Source organism: Plectropomus leopardus, chromosome 20, assembly GCF_008729295.1.
Source record: "Plectropomus leopardus isolate mb chromosome 20, YSFRI_Pleo_2.0, whole genome shotgun sequence".
NCBI lineage: Eukaryota > Metazoa > Chordata > Actinopteri > Perciformes > Serranidae > Plectropomus > Plectropomus leopardus.
Genome location: NC_056482.1, coordinates 23,011,760 through 23,031,526, shown reverse-complemented (window position 1 = coordinate 23,031,526; position 19,767 = coordinate 23,011,760). Strand labels below are relative to the sequence as shown.

The 19,767-nt window shown below is 41.6% G+C and overlaps 1 protein-coding gene across 1 annotated transcript in view; it reads left to right on the top strand.

Moving 5' to 3' along the window:
• The window catches only part of tsc1b (TSC complex subunit 1b), a 30,804-nt gene extending 11,610 nt beyond the window's left edge, over positions 1-19,194 (top strand). Inside the window, exons 6-22 of the mRNA XM_042509555.1 lie at positions 267-421; positions 523-596; positions 707-885; positions 1,295-1,413; positions 2,799-2,964; positions 3,075-3,196; positions 3,836-3,929; positions 5,348-5,455; positions 7,357-7,999; positions 9,766-9,809; positions 11,497-11,663; positions 13,179-13,361; positions 13,530-13,640; positions 15,701-15,823; positions 16,982-17,169; positions 17,493-17,666; positions 18,348-19,194. Coding sequence (XP_042365489.1) covers positions 267-421; positions 523-596; positions 707-885; positions 1,295-1,413; positions 2,799-2,964; positions 3,075-3,196; positions 3,836-3,929; positions 5,348-5,455; positions 7,357-7,999; positions 9,766-9,809; positions 11,497-11,663; positions 13,179-13,361; positions 13,530-13,640; positions 15,701-15,823; positions 16,982-17,169; positions 17,493-17,666; positions 18,348-19,005 — 3,308 coding nt within the window. The 3' untranslated portion in view covers positions 19,006-19,194. The remainder of the gene's footprint in view (positions 1-266; positions 422-522; positions 597-706; positions 886-1,294; positions 1,414-2,798; positions 2,965-3,074; positions 3,197-3,835; positions 3,930-5,347; positions 5,456-7,356; positions 8,000-9,765; positions 9,810-11,496; positions 11,664-13,178; positions 13,362-13,529; positions 13,641-15,700; positions 15,824-16,981; positions 17,170-17,492; positions 17,667-18,347) is intronic.
• Positions 19,195-19,767: the final 573 nt, after the last annotated feature.

Sequence of the window (19,767 nt, the reverse complement as noted above, 5' to 3'; positions counted from 1 at the left end):
TAAAAAAGGCAACTTTTTTGGCAACTTAAATATAGTATTGACTGTATTATAAAACTAGTCCTTAAAAAAGTCAACCACTCAAAGACCTCTAAAAAGTTGTTTGCACTCGCAGCTTTGTAAGCAGTTACCTTGAGCACGAAAATCCAAATTTGGTTAAAGGGGAGGAAATCTCAGTGGACAAAATAAGCCAAAGCAAAACTGCTGTTTTAGTTGAGATATTTAAAGTTTTTGCTTTTTTCCCCCTTTGATATTTTTTACATGTTCAGGACACATCTCAGAGGTTTACCTAATCCACCTGCACGCCAGCGTCTACTCACTCTTCCACCGTCTCTACGGCATGTACCCTTGCAACTTTGTGTCCTACCTACGCTCCCACTACAGCATGAAGGAGAACATGGAAACGTTTGAGGAAGTAGTGAAGGTGAGGACATTATGTCCTGCTGCTCTGCTTTGTGGCTTTCCATTAGAGTTTTTGTAGCTAAATGATTACTAATATAGATTTTGTGTTCAACCTTCATTCAGCCGATGCTTGAACACGTTCGTATTCACCCAGAACTGGTGACAGGAACCAAGGACCATGAGCTTGACCCCACCAGGTACGTCTCACAATGCTTTGCCTGGCAAAGAAACACTTCAGTGTTCAGTCTTCTTCTCCAAGTCCATTGCATCTCTCGTCCTCGAGTAATAGTGCTATGCTTTGCTGCAGGTGGAAAAAGTACGAAATTCACGATATAGTCATCGAATGTGCCAAAGTGTCTCTCGACCCCAAGGAGGCCTCCTGTGAGGAGGGCTACGCCACCATGCCTGAGAACTTCTACCCCCAAGTTCACCTGCGACCACAAGACTGCACTTCCAGCCCCTACACAGACCTCCACAGCAGCTACGGTCAGAAAACCCTTCAGACATGGGACAAATAATAGAGCCTCAGTGATGCAGGGTTTTAACATTATCACATTAAAATACATTTTGTTTGCCTCTGCCAGCGAGAGCCGTGGCTGAGCCATTATGTTTTAGATAGATAGATACTTTACTAATCTTTCACAGGAAATTACATTTGTTTGGGTTCCCTCACAGCTAACCACACATAACCACACATAACATAAGCATGTGTTCAGGGTTCACGGAGGCGTACAACCACTGTGTGTTAGTTGTAGTTGATGTCAAACATAGTGTTTTTTAACTGGTTTAAAGGACAAATACCAAACAGGGTTCTCCAAAAGAGCAGAGAAAGGTTGCAAGTTGGTAGATACACCCATGTGAAAATTGATCAGACTATTTGTCTTCTTGACAACAGGAAGCTCTTCTTCGACCCCGTTCTCAACTCCACGGCAGCCACTTCCCCCGCCCCTGTCCTTGCCCCCCTTCTCAGGGACGCAGTCCTCCTACCGCAGCCCTCAGACCTCCAGACGGCAGGTAAGATCATCTACAACACGGTCAAAAGCTGTCAGAATCTTGTTTTAGGGCACAAGATTGGTCAGTGCCTGATCAGAGGGTTGTACCACAGGACACCGCTGTCTGCTGTTTCTACACGCTTTCATGTTACATATGAATCACCTGTTTACCGACGACGCTGAGAGGAGGCGAGGGGACAGCTTTTGAGTCATCAAAGTCATCCGGCTGCCAGACAGTCGGGTCAGGCTTCAAGAATTACAGCACATACCCCCCCCGTCCTCGTCCTGCCACCTCTCTGTAGACACTCCCGAGGGCCGGTTGCCATGGAGATGCAGTCTCTCCCTTTCTGTTATTGGGCCAGCCACACAAGGGAGGGGTTTCGGGTGTTTTTCTGCCCCCTGGGGCCTGTCTGAGGATTTGTCTCTGCGTTACACTCCCTCCGACCCAGACAGACAAAATAAATGGAAAACATTGGAGACCCGCCTTTTTAAGATAAACAGCACTTTAATTGGCTGGAGTTTGTGTTGTCGACTTACTTTTTTCTGTGAGACAGAGAGAGTTAACTGTTGTGACATGTCCCCTGTCACGACTGAATAAATTTGTATTGAAATTATTTCAGTTAAGTACCTCTTTAAAGAAAACGTAGTTTAAGAAAAAATGAAATGAAATTAGACCCTAAATCCTGCTACATCTTTTGAAGTCAAAGGAGGAGTTGAGGAGTCTCACATCCTGGGGAAAGAAGCTGCTCCGTAGTCTGGTGGTACGGCAGCAGATACTGCAGTATCTTTTCCCAAGAGGCAGCAGGGTGAACAGACTGTGGCTGGGGTGGCTGCTGTTTTTCAGTAACCTCTGGGCTCTGTGCAGACACCTCACTTCACCGAGGTCACTGACGCTCTGTAGACAGGTACCAGTGATGTTCTGGCCAGTTTTAATCACCCGCTGCATGATTGATAACAATAAATCACCGATCAATTAATCTGTAGTTAAGAATTTAATTGAACATGCTGACAGTGCAATGCTCAATGTCAGTTCTTCCCCAAAGCACTTAAACAATGTATACGAATTTCAAACAAATTATGCAAACTGTAAATATTTTATTTTCACACTCAGAGAAAAAAAAATGGTGGAGCTTCATTCCAGTGCACTCGGGCAGCACGACACTCCTGATTAATTCGTGATTAATCCAAAGTATAAAAACAACAGGCTGTGGTTTTACAGTTGGTCATTAGAGAGCTTTAGAGGTGCTGGTAGGCAGATTTTGGAATAATTTCATATTATATACAGAATATAATATAAACTCCCTCCTAGAAAGAAAAAAAGACAAATAAAAAATGTTTTATGCATTTCTTTATGTTTCCTCTGTCAGATCTGTAATCGTTTTGCTGTTTTATTCTCTTTCCTTGCAGAACTCCACCTGTGAACTCAACTCTTCCTGTGGGGGGAAGGACCCTCTGTGGAGCCCCTCCTCACTGTGTGGCATGGCCACGCCCCCTTCCTCCAGGGGCATGTCGCCCAATTTAGAGCTCTCCCACAGTGCCTCACACCTTCCCAGCCGCTTCCACTGCACATCAGGTCGACAACACGTACATCATTGCAATACAGTACAATTTAGCTGAAGTGACTTTTACATTTTACCTGGAATCTGAAATGTTGTTTTCTGCTGATTGTTTCGACCCGAGCAGGAGGAAAAGGAACGCCTGCCTCCAGCACTCCAGCCACCTCCTCCCCGCCTCCCACCCTATCAGATGACTTCCCCATAATCTCCTTACCAGCCAACACAGTCCAGTCCAGTCCACCAAGAAAGGTATGCTCTCTCCCTTCTGTTATAAAATCCTTATTATAACACAACACACTTTCTCCTGTCAGTGAGTTTATGACTGTTTGTGGATTTCATTTATACATTCATTAAAAGATCCCCGAACAGGCATCTTCCAATCATTTTTTTCAGCATAACAGAATTGCAAAAGGCCAGTGGGTGGATTGTGATTATTCATCACCAGTATGCTGTTTTTCTGAATTTCACAATAGCGTAATTGTTCTGGATCTTGCTCCTCTTGCGTATCCAAACAAAAATGACAAATATGCCTGCCAATTCAAATTATGTTAACTTCTATCATCTTGAAAACTCATTTCCTTGACAGCAGGAGGGAAATTGATTTATTAAGCGTGTCTTAAGTCTGTGATTGTGCACTCAGAAAAAGCGACAGGAGAAGGGAGTGGAAATCATTATAGTCATATTATTGGGTCCCTGCAGGAGTCTGATTTTTTTGTCTCATGACTGTTCTTTATTTTGGTGTATTAATGCAAAAACAGGCAAAGAATAAGAGTCTGTAATCAGCCTGTCCTGCCTGTAATTAAAACGTAGAGAAGGCGTGAATGTTCAAACTGCTGATTTGTTATCCAAAATAAATTCATAATGTAACAAAACTTTGTGACTTTTCAGGATCGTCGACAAGCAGAAAGCAGTAAGCCTGCACTGGTGAGACAGGAACCAGTGAAAGATCCAGAGAAGAGTGCCGAAGGAGCCCCAAACAGAGGTGAGTCATGACGTGATTTATCATCGTTAATTTTAAAAATAAAGGTTGTTACAGGTCCTCAACTTTCAGTCAGATCTGATATTAATCCGTGGAAAAGCACGGTTAATTATCAATCTTGAAGGGACCTGTGGGCACTCATAACTGAGGATAATTAGATTCAAGCCGAAACATGGTTGACCTGAACAGACCTGGATAGAGAAAGAACATAATTAGCCACTGATTAACTCACCATCTTGGTTAAAAAAGTGGTTACATATGTCATTTTTACCATACTAGCTCACTCTCTGTCTGTTTTAAAAAATAAGTTTGGTATTTTTCAACCTGGACCTTGTTTCTTGTTTTAACATGTTTTTGTATCATATAAACGACTAATGTAACATTAATGGGAACTTATGCACTGACAAGTTATCTCCACTTAAAGTGTTTTTTTTTGCCACTGATCGACTTGGATAATTTTTGTAACATTATGGAAAGGATTTCTACCAGTAAGAAGCCCCATAATCGCTATCACCAAACCCACCAGGCTCCATTTAAATAAACAGTGATTTTATCATAATAAAACACATTTCATTTAAAGTCAACAGGTACACAATGAAACTCCCAAAAATCTATTGGTTCACCTTTGTGCTTTTCAGCAATCACCAATTCTGGTCTGGTTGAAATAAACCCTTAATTTACCCAATTCAATGCTGACGCTATACATGCTAAAATTACTGTTTATTAAAATGGAGTCTGGTGGGTTTGGCGATAGCAATTTCGAGGCTGTTTTGGGTTAAACATAAAACATCTTACTCTTAACAAAAAGGTCTATCTTCGTAGGGATTATTTCAATAATGTTGTCAGACAATTGCAACAGTCAGTGGCATTTTTAGTGGATGTAAACTGACGATGCACAAATGCCCAGAGTGGTGACATTGCAGGCTGTTAACTGTAGTCCTCTCGCTCAATATTGGACCAGTTTCATTTTTATTTTATTTTATTTTGACATTTACAATATATAGACACAACCTTACATAAAGTACACATATCTACATACGTTAGGTATATATCACTGTCACAGATTTTTGATAATCTCAGTGACTCCCATTTTAATGATTGTTCCATTAGTCACTTAGACACAAAAACTTGGGAAAATAGGTTCCAGGTTGAAAAAAATACCAATGTTGCCCTTTAAAAAAACACAATATCGTCCTGTGATAATTATGATGTACCACATGTTCAGAGGTGACAGAGAATCTCCCATTAACATATTGACAAACTGACCTCAAACCAATACAAAAGGATCCTACTTGGGCTTAATTTGACTGAACGTAATGTCTGTCATGCCAAATGTTGAATAATTTGGTATAATAATAATAATAATTTGGTTAATAGTCTTAATGAGATACAAACCAGTGATACATACCACCTCGTTACAGATGCGGGAGCAGCTGAGAACGTCTCCATGACTTTGACGGAGCTGTCGGTCTTCATGAAGAAACAGGAGCTGGAGCTTCAGCTGAGAACAGAAAAAGAAAGGGAAGAGGGTGAGTATCGACTCTGCACAGATCATAGAACCAGATCCAGTAAGTGCATGACTCGGCATTGGAAAAAAAATAGGCCAAATTGCGGATATCGCCAAAAAAAAAAGTATCCAACATAACTAAATTATGGTTTACATGAAGCAATTACAGAAAGATGTAATTAACTGTATTTGATTTATTTTTTAGCTGCTGCAGAAGTCCAAAAATATCAGGAGTGAAACTGCTTTGTGCAGTGTGCAGAAAGAAGTTGGTTTACAAGCATGTTAGACCCTTCAGTGCTTTTTATGTGTGGCAAAAGAAAAGCATGCATGTGCAACACTGTGTGCTTTGTGTGTGTTTTAACAGCCTAACCAAAAAAATGACCATACACAGGTCTGCTTATCTAACGCATGAACCAGTTCCAGTATGAAGATACAACATAATCAATACATTTATTTATTTAAATTCTTTAACCTTTACTATACCAGAAATTTCTTCAGAAAATCTTTTTTTTTCCAAAAGAAGACCTGGCAAAGACACCAGTTAAAAAAGAAATAAAACACAACAGACAGGACATACAGTCATCGAACACACAAAGAAGAGACAAAGTCCAGCACAGATAAAGCAGGTGCATTTTTCACTTACATGGACTTTAAACAGAGCTTGACATTTTTTATTTTTAAGAGGACTACATTTTTAAGATTTATTATACTCTGAAGATTTATTGATTGATTTTGATAGCATGCAGAGGTTAAAAAAAGAATAGAAAATTACTAACCTTAATAACATTAACAAGGCTGGGTAACATATAGAATGTCAAATATCAAAAATATTTTTAACCAGATACCTCGATTCATAAAATCTGAGATCGGTATTACTGTTGCTGCTCTAGAATCCACATTTATTTCTAAATTATTAAAGTCTAATCATGTTTTGAATTTAATCTTTTTTTTAAAATCATTGTGCAATTTACAGGATTGTTTGTTGAAAAGCGCTCTATAAATAAAATGTATTATTATTATTATTTTAGCAAAATTGTTATTGTCACTGAAATATGCCTATGCAGTTAAGACTACCTTTATTTAATAGTAACTTCATTTATAAACAGTGTTTACAAAGTGCTTTGACAAGCAACGCAAAGCAGAAGCAAGAGGGGTTTCCTGCAGAGGCAACATAATAATGCTGAATTAAGACCAGAAAAAGAGAGAAACAATTACAAAACAAAAATAACTACCCATACCAATAAAAGAAGTACAGTGTCTTACTGTCTTACTTTACATTACTTTATTGAGACCCAAAATCTAAGACAGTATCTACACTCATATCACGATATTGATATATTATCAGTATGCCATAAGCATACAGATATCCTCGTTTTATGGAAACCGCACATTTTCTCGCAATAAACAACCTATCAAAATCCCTCATGTTTCAGAGCAAAGTCAGCCAGTACAGCATTTTGTTTTGACTGAGCCAAAAAGTTTTAATTTGCATCACATCCTTTAATATGTGAATTCATTCCCCTGTTGAGCTAAACGCACCTGAGCTCATACACTAAATATCCAGGATGCAAACACATCCCCGTGTATATCCCTGTGTGTGTTGAGCTAGCTCTGCACAGTTATTGGTTTAAATCCAACTTGAGCCACTTGTACTAAAAATAAATGCACCTAGAGAACTGTGGACCATTTTAGATAAAAGCACCTGCCAAATGGCGCAAGCTCTGCTGCCAAAGCTCGCTGCTTAGACTTAAACATTTCCATCCTCTTTGGGGGGAAAACAGAAGCTCAGAAACTTCATTTTTTTCTGTGTGGGATAGCAGGTAGTTGGCACTGACTGCAGAAATATTTAAGCACAGACATTGACATTCAGAACATGCAGGTTTAAGTCTAAAAAAAATTCTCCATATGTCGTTTCTGCTGCAGCTGCCATCACGGAAGAGCTGCTGAAGATCACCGAGGATAAGCAGGAGCTGCCGGGCCTCAGGGGCTTCGACTCCCCTTTCTACCACACCACTGAGACTCTGACTGGCTGTCAGGCTCAAGACAAGACCCTCTCCAGCACCCAGTCTGGAGGTCCAGTAAGAGACACCCACCGTGTTGTCTCGACGCCGGACAAAGGGGAGACCACTGCGAGCACCAGCGGTGTTGGGAGTGAACGAGGAGGTGGAGGAGGAGGAGACAGCCGGAGTTCAGCTCTCGGTCTCGAGCAGTCCTGGTCCTCCCAGTCAGGTTTCACCCCCATTGATCACCATCTGCACCGGAGCCCCTCTGCCCCGGACGACGAGGTGAGCAAGTTTGGGATGTTCTCCCCGAGCCCGTGCAGCAAGACCCCCGCCCTGGGGCCCTACGAGTCGTTTTTCGACCTGGCTCTGCCCAGGGCGGCCTCGCTCTTTGTGGGTCAGAAGACGTCGGAGGCGGTGCACAAGGCGGCGATGGAGAGGCTGTCGCAGCAGGAGGAGGGGTTGGAGGACGGGGAGGAGGAGGGGGTAGTGTCCGCTTCACCACTGGAGGTGCTGGATCGCCTTGTTCAACAGGGGAGCGACGCCCATGATAGAGTTCTCAAGAGGTAATTTTTCCACTTTTATTCAAGGCTTTTTGGCTTTTATTTTTGCAATTATTACTATATATTATTTATTCGGGTTGGGTATCGTTTGCTTGTTTGTTTGTTTGTTCTTTTCTGATACCAATGCTAAAACGGTACCGGTGCCTGAACCATTATTTTTTTAGTAATAAAGCAAAAGGGACCCAACCTTACCATTTGTAAACCATTTCTCCCTGAACAGGCTTTCCACTATATTGACTTTTGCGAATTGTTTTAGTCTTCTCCAACAACATTGATCCAATACTCATAAAGCCGTGTACAAGTCACCCAAAATGTACCAGTATGTTCATATACCCAAGTTCTACCCCTGAACATGACAGGTGCATTTATCATCTCTGAGCAATCTTTTTTTCAAAACCAATGATTGCTTTAAAGTAGGAACGGTTGAACATTTGTTTCGAGAATTGTGGAGGACGTATTCGCTCTGTAGTTCTTTGAGTGTCGCCAGCATGTTGATCAGCGTGAAGAGACTCAGGAGTGTGTCTCGATGTGTCTGTTCACTGTGCACAGCCTGTCTGGGTTTGTTTCCACTCTATTGCTGCAGCCGAAAGGAAACACCCAGTGGAGAACAAGTGTGACATTGTTCAGAATCCACCGCCTCCTTTCTTTCTCCACTCTCACACGCAAACACACACGCATTGAGCCGGTCCTCCGTGTCAGCAAAGTCAACGCTTGGCCACAGAACAATCTGGCTTCGCTCATTTCAGTCGACCATCATGTCTGTCCTCAACAGAGCCAAACACAGCCCGATGAAGAGACTAAAATCCACGGAAACAGAGACCAAAGTGTGGCTGAGACAAATGGCCAATAAGCCAATTTATGACTATATGTCCACCTGCAGGAGTTGAAAATATGGACAACATTAATGTGATGATTATTATAACAGCATTTTCTCTAATGATTCATTATGACATCTGCAAAGGTAAATATTGTTTTAAAAAAGCAGCTGTATTTTGAAACATTTAAAGAAATTGACATTTTGGAAAACACAATATTTCACTTTCAAAGTAAGATGAAAAGATCAATTTCTGATTAATAGATATAAAGTTAGAGTCAGGGGATGGTAGGCTTAGCTTAGCATAAACACTGAAAGCAGAAGATAATAAAAAAAAAACGTCTTGTTGCAGTGTTAGCTGAACTGTCCAGCAACCTCACTGTGGTTGTACTAATATTACTTAATGTCCGTGGACAACAGGCGTTTCGGAGGGCTTCCCTCCCTTCACAGTATGCCGCATCGTATTAATTCAGAACCCCGTCAATTGACAGCGACAAGTAGTTGATGGAGTGCCCACCAAATCACTAGACAGAGTATTAAAGTCATCGATATAAAACAGTACGTCAACATTGAGTCAAGACAAAAATAGATTATTTTTAAAAAATCTGTTTAACCTTTATTTATACAGGTAATCTCATTGAGAACCCCCCCCCTGTTTTTCACACCTTTAATCCAAATTGTGTCTAAAGAGAAAACCTTGTTTGAGATATAGTGTATGTTTTGGATTGGGTGAATTTATCAACAGAATAATTATTTTTTTCCTCTTTCCATTACCAGAAATCTCCAGATTCCCTAAAAACTTATTTATATACATGTTCAAATGACTTGCTGTTCACTCTTTGGGAAAAAATGCAATCATATCATTACTCCTTCTGACTGACATGAATCACTTAAGAAAGAAACATCTCAGAAATTTCACTCCCCTAAAATGTTTCCCTATTCTCTCCTTCTCCAGATTACCGTTGCCAAGTAAGTCAGCTGACTGGACGCACTTTGGAGGTAAAACACTCACAACAGCACAACACGGCCGCACACTGATAAAAGACGCTATTCTAAAGACTGCAGAAGGAGCATTATTCAGGCATGACTGGCCGTTCGTCACGAGCTCTGAGACATGAACAGTATGTTAAAATGTTACCCTGCCAGACAGGGAATTTGTTCAGCGGAGGTTTATCAAAACACACAAAGTTCCCACGCTCATGCTGAACCTGATCAGCTCAGAAATTGCAAAGTTGGCCACTTTTCTTCACATTTCTTCACCCTTTTATTTATTTACGCATTCAGTTAACCAGAGGAGGAATCTAATCATTTTCAGCTGCAGCTCTCAACAAAACAGAAGCACTGTGTGTTTGTGTTAAAACTGTTTGCTAGCTTGTAATTACAACTCTGGAATTTAATCATCTCCCCTGGTTGACTGATGGGAGTCATGCAGTTTGGATTGCATCTAAAACCGAACTCCTCTGTTGCTGACTGATCGAACCTGTATGGAGAAATGTGAAAGTTTTGGATCAAATTCTCCTGAGAATTTTTCTCTAAACATTTTTTATCTGCTCTCTTCCTCTTTATACATGTTAACTAAGTAAAGCTCTGTATCCAGAGTTATGTTGAACAGCTGCAGGGATTGAAGACGGCTACATGTTTCACATTTTAGGTATCTATTTAATGCAGTCCCTCCAGAATTTTGTGATGTTGCATTGGCAACAATTCACTCACTGTCAGCGAGCTCTCTCTTGAGAAGCTGCGGGGCACACGGTGGTCTTAATATGATGCTAAAACTACTGCTGCGTCTGCCTCATCTGTGATTTAAATTATTCTCCCTGTCAGTCACTAACTTGACAATCGGGTCAGCCTGTTTCATCCTTGTTGACCTCACTGCTGCCTCCTAAATCTTCCTGACTTGCTCTGGCATGTATAACAAAGACAATTTTGGACCAGCAGAGATTTTTTTTGTCACTATTTGTTTTATTTTATGCCAGTTGGCTCTGAAATGCGTCATATCATGATCCAGTGTATCTGTAACTTGCACTGTGATTTTTAAAAAGAAATCTTCCATGAAATCTGGGCTGCAGCAATCACAAAAACAGCCCAAGAAAAACTGATTAACTGGTCAAGCTAACAAGTCAAGTTTTACCATCAGGTCACTGGTTCACATCAAAAGATACCACTTGACATGCTCCGACCGAACACCGTTACAAATCAAGTACACCCCTTTATGGCAACGGCACACAAAAAATGCTTAGAAATGGGTCAAGAAACGTGGCAAAGAACTCAAGATGGCCTCCAAATTCTCCAGATCCCAGTCCGATCCAGCACTGGTGGAATGTGGTGGCACAATATAAATATTTATACACACATTCACACATGTATTTTTGTGCGTGATTACATATTTATTCATTGGCATGCATTTATAGACATATATTTTGAAACATCTTGTTTATGTGATGGCGTTAGATGGCATCTCACAGTGTAAGTCTAGTCTGATGAAGAGCTGTCTTGCTCTAGTAGAACATTGTGTTGTAACAAGATGTATTATCATAGTACTTTTTTCTGTTATATTCTCATCATATTACCTGTGCTAGTCTGGAGTTCCACACTTGAATAATAATTAAGCTCTTTTTTACTGTTGTGTATGTGTGTCAGGCGTGTGACCGTGTTAATTACATGATTATTACCGCGGCCTCCCCAGGCTCAGCTCCGCTGGACGAGCTTCACACGCTGCGCAGCCAGCTGCTCCTGCTGCACAACCAGCTGCTGTACGAGCGCTACAAGAGGGAGCAGCACGCCGTCCGCAACCGACGCCTCCTCCGACGCATCATCAACGCCACTGCACTGGAGGAGCAGAACAACGCTATGGCAAGTTTGCATGTGCTCATTATCACACATTAGCCCTGTTAAGTGCTCCAGACAAAAACAGTGTTTAAAATAAGCCAAAGGGCAAATTTTGATTTGTTTATTAAGAAGCAGCTCCACAGGACAATTTGAGGTCTGTCATGTAACTGCAGGCTCACAGATTTCATCCCGCAACGACCAGAGTCCTGTTTGCATTTTGATCACAGTGAGAGGAGAAAACGCATCTAAATTCTTTTAAGATATCAACTGATGACTGGGCATTTGTGCATTTTCTTACTCCAGCTGTCAAATCAGTGAAGTATCATCTGCAGCATGCAACAGAAAAAATATGACCGAAGATGTTTTGTGTGCGGCTGAGAGTGACCCAGACAGATTGCTGATATGGTTATAAAAAAACAGGGTGTGAATTTAAAGAAAAAAAAAATCGAGGCCATGAAAGTTTTTTGAAAATAGACATGCGTCATTGAAAGGGTTTGAAATTTTTTATATGTTGCAAGAATATATACACATATAAAGACTTTGCCTTTATTCTGATAGGACAGCTGTAGCCTGAAAGGGGGTTAGAGAGGAGAAGACATGCAGCAAAGGGTCAAGGGTGGCGTTGAACCCGCGGCTGCTGCAGGAAGAACATAGCCCTTGTACATGGGGCGCCTGCTCTACCAGATGAGCTACTGGGCACTCCTCTTGTTGTTATACATTAGTTTTAACTTAACAATCAGAAATAGGCTCTTTTTAATTGTTTTCTGTGAGCTTCTGCAATGTCTGCTAGTTCTCACTTTAAAAATTATCAGTGTTATAACTGTAATCAAAGGTATTATGAGCCACTAGAGGTGTGTAGTGGGCAATAATCTGCAGAGACTCTGCCCTCTGCGTGTATTTTCCTAAATTCTTTGATAAGTTCATGCCCACAGCATGCAGGAGAGGTCATGACTTAAAAAAGAGGTAGCAACCAGGTGCCAGACCATAAGCAGCATGCATTCAAGAGGAAGCTGAATAAAATTGTGGTCACTGCACTGGAAAAAAACAGCAACGCAAATATAGTGAATGAGAGTCAATGTGAAGTTTGCTTTCACTTTAGTTGGCGATAAACAGCAAACAACAATTCCTACACAGTATACCTTTCATCTTTTTCTGTGTCTTACACTATGCAGTGTGGGGTCCTTGAAAGGGAATTGGGCCTTGAAAGTCCATGAAAAGTCCCTGAATTTGATTGTGAAGAAAATGTGGGAGCCCTTTAAAGAAGCCATGCATGCTGTTTAGTCCCCAGGAAGGAAATGTAAACACAGAGGTAGAACGCTGATACATCCATGCTGCTATCAGCTGAAAATGTTGCTCAGTAATTGAGTTTTGAGAAGAGAAATGTCTGTGTGTCCATCCCTACCCTCACTAAAGGACCAGCTGGACTGCACAACCTGCTGCAAAATGCTTCAAAACATCTGTTCTTTCTCAGAGACGTTTAGAAACGTTTGTACGGTTTATATTTAACTTGTGTTCATCTGTGTTTGTGTGTCTGTGCAGAAGGACCAGCTGAACCTGCAGAGTGTGGACATCGTGTCTCTGAGGGAGAGTCTGCAGGTGGAGCAGCAGCGGTACAGGCAGCTGTGGGACGACCGGGAGACGGTGGTGACCCGGCTGCACAGTCAGATCAGACAGCTGCAGCAGGGACGAGACGACTACTACACCAAGAACCAGGAACTCCAGGTACACAAAGATACACAAAGATTTAGACACCGGCACACAAAGGTACACATTACCATATATGGTTTATGCAATACAGTACAATGATAATAATACAGTACAAATACATGTAGTCTCCTTTATAAGTTGTAATGTAACTTTCTTAAATCTGGTTCTGTTTTGCGTCTCCAGAGCAAGCTGCAGGAGTGTCAGAAAAGGATGGACGAACTGGAGGCGGAGCTTCAGAGGGCCAACAACAAAGTCTGCCACACTGGTCACCTCCTCAACCAGATGACTATCAAGGTAAAGAAACACCAGAGCCACGGTCTGATTTAAGTGCTCAGAGTAATATATGGCTGCTTTGATTATTAATAATAATGTAAATTTGTTGTTATAAGCTGCAATGTGGTGTCGCTGGAGATTACATTTGTCTATTACTACCAGCAGTAGCAGCATGCATCTTAGACATATAGGGATCATCAGAAAATTGTAACATTTACCAAGTCTATGTCGACATAGTCTGCGTGTGAGGGATTTTAGGGATATCCATAATTTGTAGCCACAGAAAAAAATAGGTTAGACTAGTAGTACGTATGTAAATACTACAAAATTGTAAGAACAAGCAGAAGCACTTCTTTTATATTTTTTGTACTCTATAAATTAAGTTTTCTCAGTAGGGTATAAAAATCTTCCTCTGTCATATTTCTGGCATATTAGATGCTTTACAGCAGGCAGAACCACTTTGCACAAATCCAAATGTATTTAGTTGGATTAAATGCCCACGACATGGAAACGCACATTTTATCAGATCACTTCATTTAGCTTCCGTGTAAACAGTTAAAACAGAATCTCTAATCATTTCGATTGAGTTGAAGGAATATTATCCATTTAACTGCATCTGTTGCCGGCTTCATCGCTCTGATGAGGTGATGGGGTTTTGTCATTGAAACAACGGCATGACGAGGTCAATTTGTTAAGGCTATCAAAATACATGAGTCAAAAAAACAGCGTTAACATAATGAAAATTAAAAAATAATTAACGACAATTAAATAATTTATTAGAGAAGAATAAAAATACAGTCATAGTGTAATTACAGTGCAGCAATGAGAAAAGAAAAAGAAGCAAGTCTTCCACATTTTTAGTTTTCATGTTTGGGCAGGTGTTCAGTTCCAGATAAACATGTCTCTGTTTACAAATCCATACGGGCATTTTCACACATTATTTTGCTACTTAAGATTATGTTAAATCAGCAAGACTGTTTGTTTGGTTGCTGACATTCAGGTTCATTCAGTCAGTGTAAAAATCTTTTTTTTGAGTATCCTTGTGCCTTTCTAAACGGAGGAATTGGGCAGGATAGTGAGCAGGCTGGCGGACAGTTGGGTCAGACTCAGGGGGTTACAACAGCACATGCCCTCGTCCTCATCCTGCCACCTCTCTGCAGACCGCAGACTGTCCCAGGGCTCGGTTGCCTTGGTGATGCTGTCTCCCGCTCTCTATTTTTGGGTCAGCGGCGCAGAGGGGGTCTGGGTGTTTTTCTGCCTCCTGGGGTTTGTCTGAAGTCTGTTACTCTCCTCTGACCCAGACTGAACCTAAATCCTGACAAACAAGGAGGCGTTGATTCAGGAAGCAGGCTTGACTTGAGGTCCGTATTTCTGATATTTAGACACAATGAAAAGACAGTGCGGCAGTGATACTCAATTCACAGACCACAGACCAAATCTTTTCTGATTCACAATAAAAATAAAACAATTCACACAATTGTTTTTGTTTTTTAAAGATGCATAAGGTGCCAGTGTGCATAAAACAGCATCAAAATAGAGCTTGTTTATAAAAGAAGTGTCAGTGGAGGATCCCCAGCACCCCCAACAGAGGCTCGAGCTATGCCCTAAAGGTCCAAAAATCCTAGAAACAGCTTAAAATCTTAGAAACATCCTAAAATCTGAGAAATGTCCTAAAATCCTAGACATACGTATTGGGCTGCTGCAACTGGCCCCTGGCCTCCTGTCATTTCGCAAAAGTGGCCCCCAAATAAGGAAGCTGAGTATCCCTGCAATACCATTCAATATCTTATGAAGATTATTTTCAAACACTGTCTGTACAGCGTAAAATTTCTCTGTTGAGTTGACCACAAAGTAAAGTTCTGACATAAAGTAAAATTAGTTTTGGGAAAAAAGTAGCTCCTTACTGAAATGTTTGCATGGCTCATTTGTCTGATCTTCAGTGGGTTTAGGAGAGGCGGATAATGACTTATTCTGTCGCGCTCATTGTTGATGGATTCCCAGATATTCCTGGACAGGTTTGATTTGTAGCGTAATTGCTGTTTTGCCCTCCGTCGTCATTGTTTGTCTCATTTGTCCTTCAGCTGAGCAACAGCGAGAGCACCCAGCAGCAGATGAGCTTCCTGAACAAGCAGCTGCTGCTCCTCGGGGAGGCACATAAGCTGTCCATGCAGGAGTTACATCATGCAGGTGCCGATAATACGAAGGTACGCTGGAAGGAAAAGTGTGTGTGTGTGCTCGTGTGAGTGTGACAGATGCAGAGAACTGCAGAGACGACGTACCGAGGTGAAAAAAGGGACACTAATTGGGTTTGTTGGGCGCCAAGTCAAACTGTCCGTTGGAAGCGTTTTAGCTTCCCTGTAGCATCATCCATAGAGATATGTCATGGTCACAGCTATCCGAAATATGAGGCTGAACTTCAGTGGAGTCAGAAGGTGGTTTTAACTGTTAAATTCTGCTCATAAACTCAGCAAACATCAGAGAGTGAAAGGATAGAAAGTTAATCTAAGAAGACTTTTTGTGTTTAATCCTCAATGAAACCTGGCAGGTTCAGGTGTGTTAAAAAATGACTAACCATCCACTCTGATGAACCTTAACACATATCTAACCTGTGCAATACTAGCTTATCCTTTCACCTTGTATCCAAAAAAAACCTGTGATAGACATTTTTCTATATTTTAATGTATTTAAACATGTTTAAATCATTTTTTAATTGTACCTGATCACAAAGATGCCCGTTTCATGCAGCCTATGCCAGTGAGCACGCCACATCAGTCTGCCTTTCTATCAGATTTTGTGTGTGTGTGTGTGTGTGTGTTGTTTTGTCTGTGTGTCCATGCATGGCGCAGTAAGTAACATACAGTATTAGTACATTAGGTTGCTGTAAAATCCAAGTAACTGATACCAGTAGTTTCAGATATGAACTTGTGCTACAGATTCATACTTTTTACAAAAGCACAAGTAAACATGAATTTCTTACTTGTATAATAATTATATTGTAAACTCAAAGACTGTATTAAAATAATGGATATAGCTACTGTGACATGAACAGTGGCTTTGTGTGTATTTTGAAGCCTCGAGTTTGACATTTTGGTTATCAAATACTTAACTACTTTCTTTTTGGTTTCAGACCCCCGAGTCAAACCGCATTCACATGTACCATAGATAATGTAGAATATACAATTAACTGTAAATGCAATAGTGGAGCTATCATGAAAACATAAAGCTGCTCTCACATGGATGTAAACTTTTATAAAAAAACACTCTAAATAACACTGTAATCTGTGACTTTTTTCACCGTGTCATCACCTCTTGTCCCCTCCTGCTCTTTGTGTCTGTTTGGACAATCACCCACCGCCACGCAGGAGGCCCAGATGCTGAAGGTGTCTTATGGGAAAGAGGTGGAGACGCTGAGGCAGAGCCTGCTGGTTCAGGGTCAGAAACTGGAGGCGGCACAGCAGAGAGTGGCCGAGCTGGAGACGCACCTCTCCAAGAAGGAACACCTCATCGCAGAGCAGAAGAAGTTCCTGGAGGATGTGAAATGTCAAGCAAAGTGAGTATGAACATCAGTCTTTGAAATAAACTTTGATTGCAAATAAGTCACTCACTAATTCTTTCAGATATCCGTGATCATCACTTTTGCATCTCAACATCAGGACAAAATCTTAATCAGCAAGACATGAATCACTATGTTTGTATGGATGGAAGCAGATGTAAAGCTCCTCAGTCAAGCAATCAGTCCCTTTTTCTTTCTCTCTTCTATTCTGTCTTTGCATCCGTCTCATCCCATGTCTCCTCGCCATTTCAATTGTTCTGATATTCTTTTTCCCACCGTATCTTTGTCTGTGTCCCCGTCTCATCTCGGTGTCTTTGCAGGGCGGAGCTGCAGGCCTCAGACAGCAGGTATCAGGCTCAGAGGAGAATCACTCAGCTGCTGCAGACTGAACTCCTGCAGCTCTACAGCAGAGTGGAGATGGAGGCACCTGCCAGCAACGCCACCAGTTCACCACCAGGGGGAAGAGCTGACCCACACACTCGTGCTGACTCCAGGTCAGAGCGCTCTTTATAGTGTCACTCGTGTTACAGCTACACTGCCAAATTTGCTGCACGATTTGACTTACCTTCTTACTGGTTTGCAATAGTTCCCAACAATTGTGGCTTGTGACATTCAAAGATGACACAGTGTATGTCTGTCATTTACTTTTCACACAAAGAGATCTGTGATTGTTTGCTTTTTAAAATATATGTACTTTTTAGAAGCTTTAAGATGTAAAACTGTCCATTGTTACTGTATATTATAAAAAATCTAAGAGTAGAGGAGAGTCAGAAACACAGATACATTTTAACAGAAAGATTTTCCCCTTCAATAGTTTGTTAAAGGATTATATTGATATATACGTATATATGTAATTTAATAAAATTATAAATAACTAAAATAGAGTCAAACTAATTACAAGGGAAAAATTGACTAATACAAGTTAAATTAAATATTATTAAAGTCATTATGGAGTAAATAATGGTTGTTTCAAAACTAAGGCTGTGACTGAATGTTCTTGTTCCAAAATATATCAAGCTAGACATTATTTGGATATTTTGAGCTGGGTTCCCTAAAATGTATCAGGAACAGTTCCCAGATTTCCAAAAAGACATCCAGTTTACTGTGGATCTTATAAATTAGGAAGCTGATTTGCTTGAGCGTTTTTCTTAGCGTGAATATTTCTTCCTCCACAGTGTCATGGTGCCAGACGGACCAAGCAAAACTCACACCATAGAGGACGGCAGACAACCACACGATTCCCCCCGGGGCAACGGCAGCACTTTATCGCCACGGCAACCAAAGGCGAGCAACTCTTCCAAGACAACAGCCAACTCCATCAACGGCAGCCAGGACTTGGCCCCGCCCCTGCTGGTGGAGCCCTCGCTGTCCTGTCCATACGCCAACCCGCTCGCACCCCTGCCTCCCTCGGACGCGCCGCTCACCGTGGGCTCCTACCCCAGCGCCAAGAGCTTCCTGGGCATGAGGGCTCGCGAGCTGTTCCGCAACAAGAGCGAGAGCCAGTGTGACGAGGAACAGCCGCCGACGCGCCTGGCCGGCCTCGCCCACGGCCTGAAGACTGAGCTGTGCGTGGAACCGCCTTTCCCAGGTTATATCGCCCCTGTCTGCCCCGCACCTTCCTCCATCCTGACTCCGCCCCCTGCCCCCGCCCACGCTACTCCTCTTACCGTGCCCACCAAGGAGCCCCCTTCTGAGTCCAAGCAGCGGGCCTCCAGCCAGGAAAGCCCCCGCAGGAAGGCAGGCGGAGGACGGGGTCAGGCGGGCTCAGGGCGCCCCCGGCAGCAGCAGCTAAAGATCATGGACTATAACGAAACACATCACGAGCACAGTTAGAGACACGAATTGAGCCGGGACGCGGGGCAGGGCGGACGTTGAAAGACTGAAGTTTAACGATGAAGAAGAGCTACAAATCAGCAAAAGAGTAACAAGTCAGCAACTCTTTGGAATTCAGTGTTATTTGTTCCATTCCTCAGAGTGGACAACAGGATTTCCCACAATGTTTTTCTACTTTTTTTTTTGTATTTTTTTTAATTCTAAATCATTCCCCTGACGATTTTTGAAAAGGTGACAAGGATACAACAAGTCCATGTGTTGGAGAGGAGAGATGCTAGTCTTACGGATTTGTTGATGAGACAAAGATGAAATCAAAGTTATCAATAGCTTAGATGTGACACTGTGAGTCTCACGTTTAAATGGTCATTTCACCCAAACTGCAAAAATCTTGCTTGGCGACAGCTGTATAAAAGCCATGCAGATAGTCAGGCTTAAATTAATCCAAATTCTCAGATATCTTTCTCTGAGATTTCTGCCTGCGAAGCCAACACAATAGAAATTGATGGATTTGTGTTTTGTGATGCTCAAGTCATTGATGAGTCCTTCCAGGAATTTCACAGGCCGTTTTTTAGGATTCTTACGACCTTCTTTCACGCCAGCTTTTCAAAAAAAAAAAAATTATATTATAATAACATTTTAAGGCCTCTTTTGCGATGCAATTGAGAGATCAAGTAAAAACTGCAAAAATACAATACGATGCTGTGGTGGATTTAGAGCCTATTATTATGAGCATTCAGTGTTTCCCACAGAATTGGAATCAAT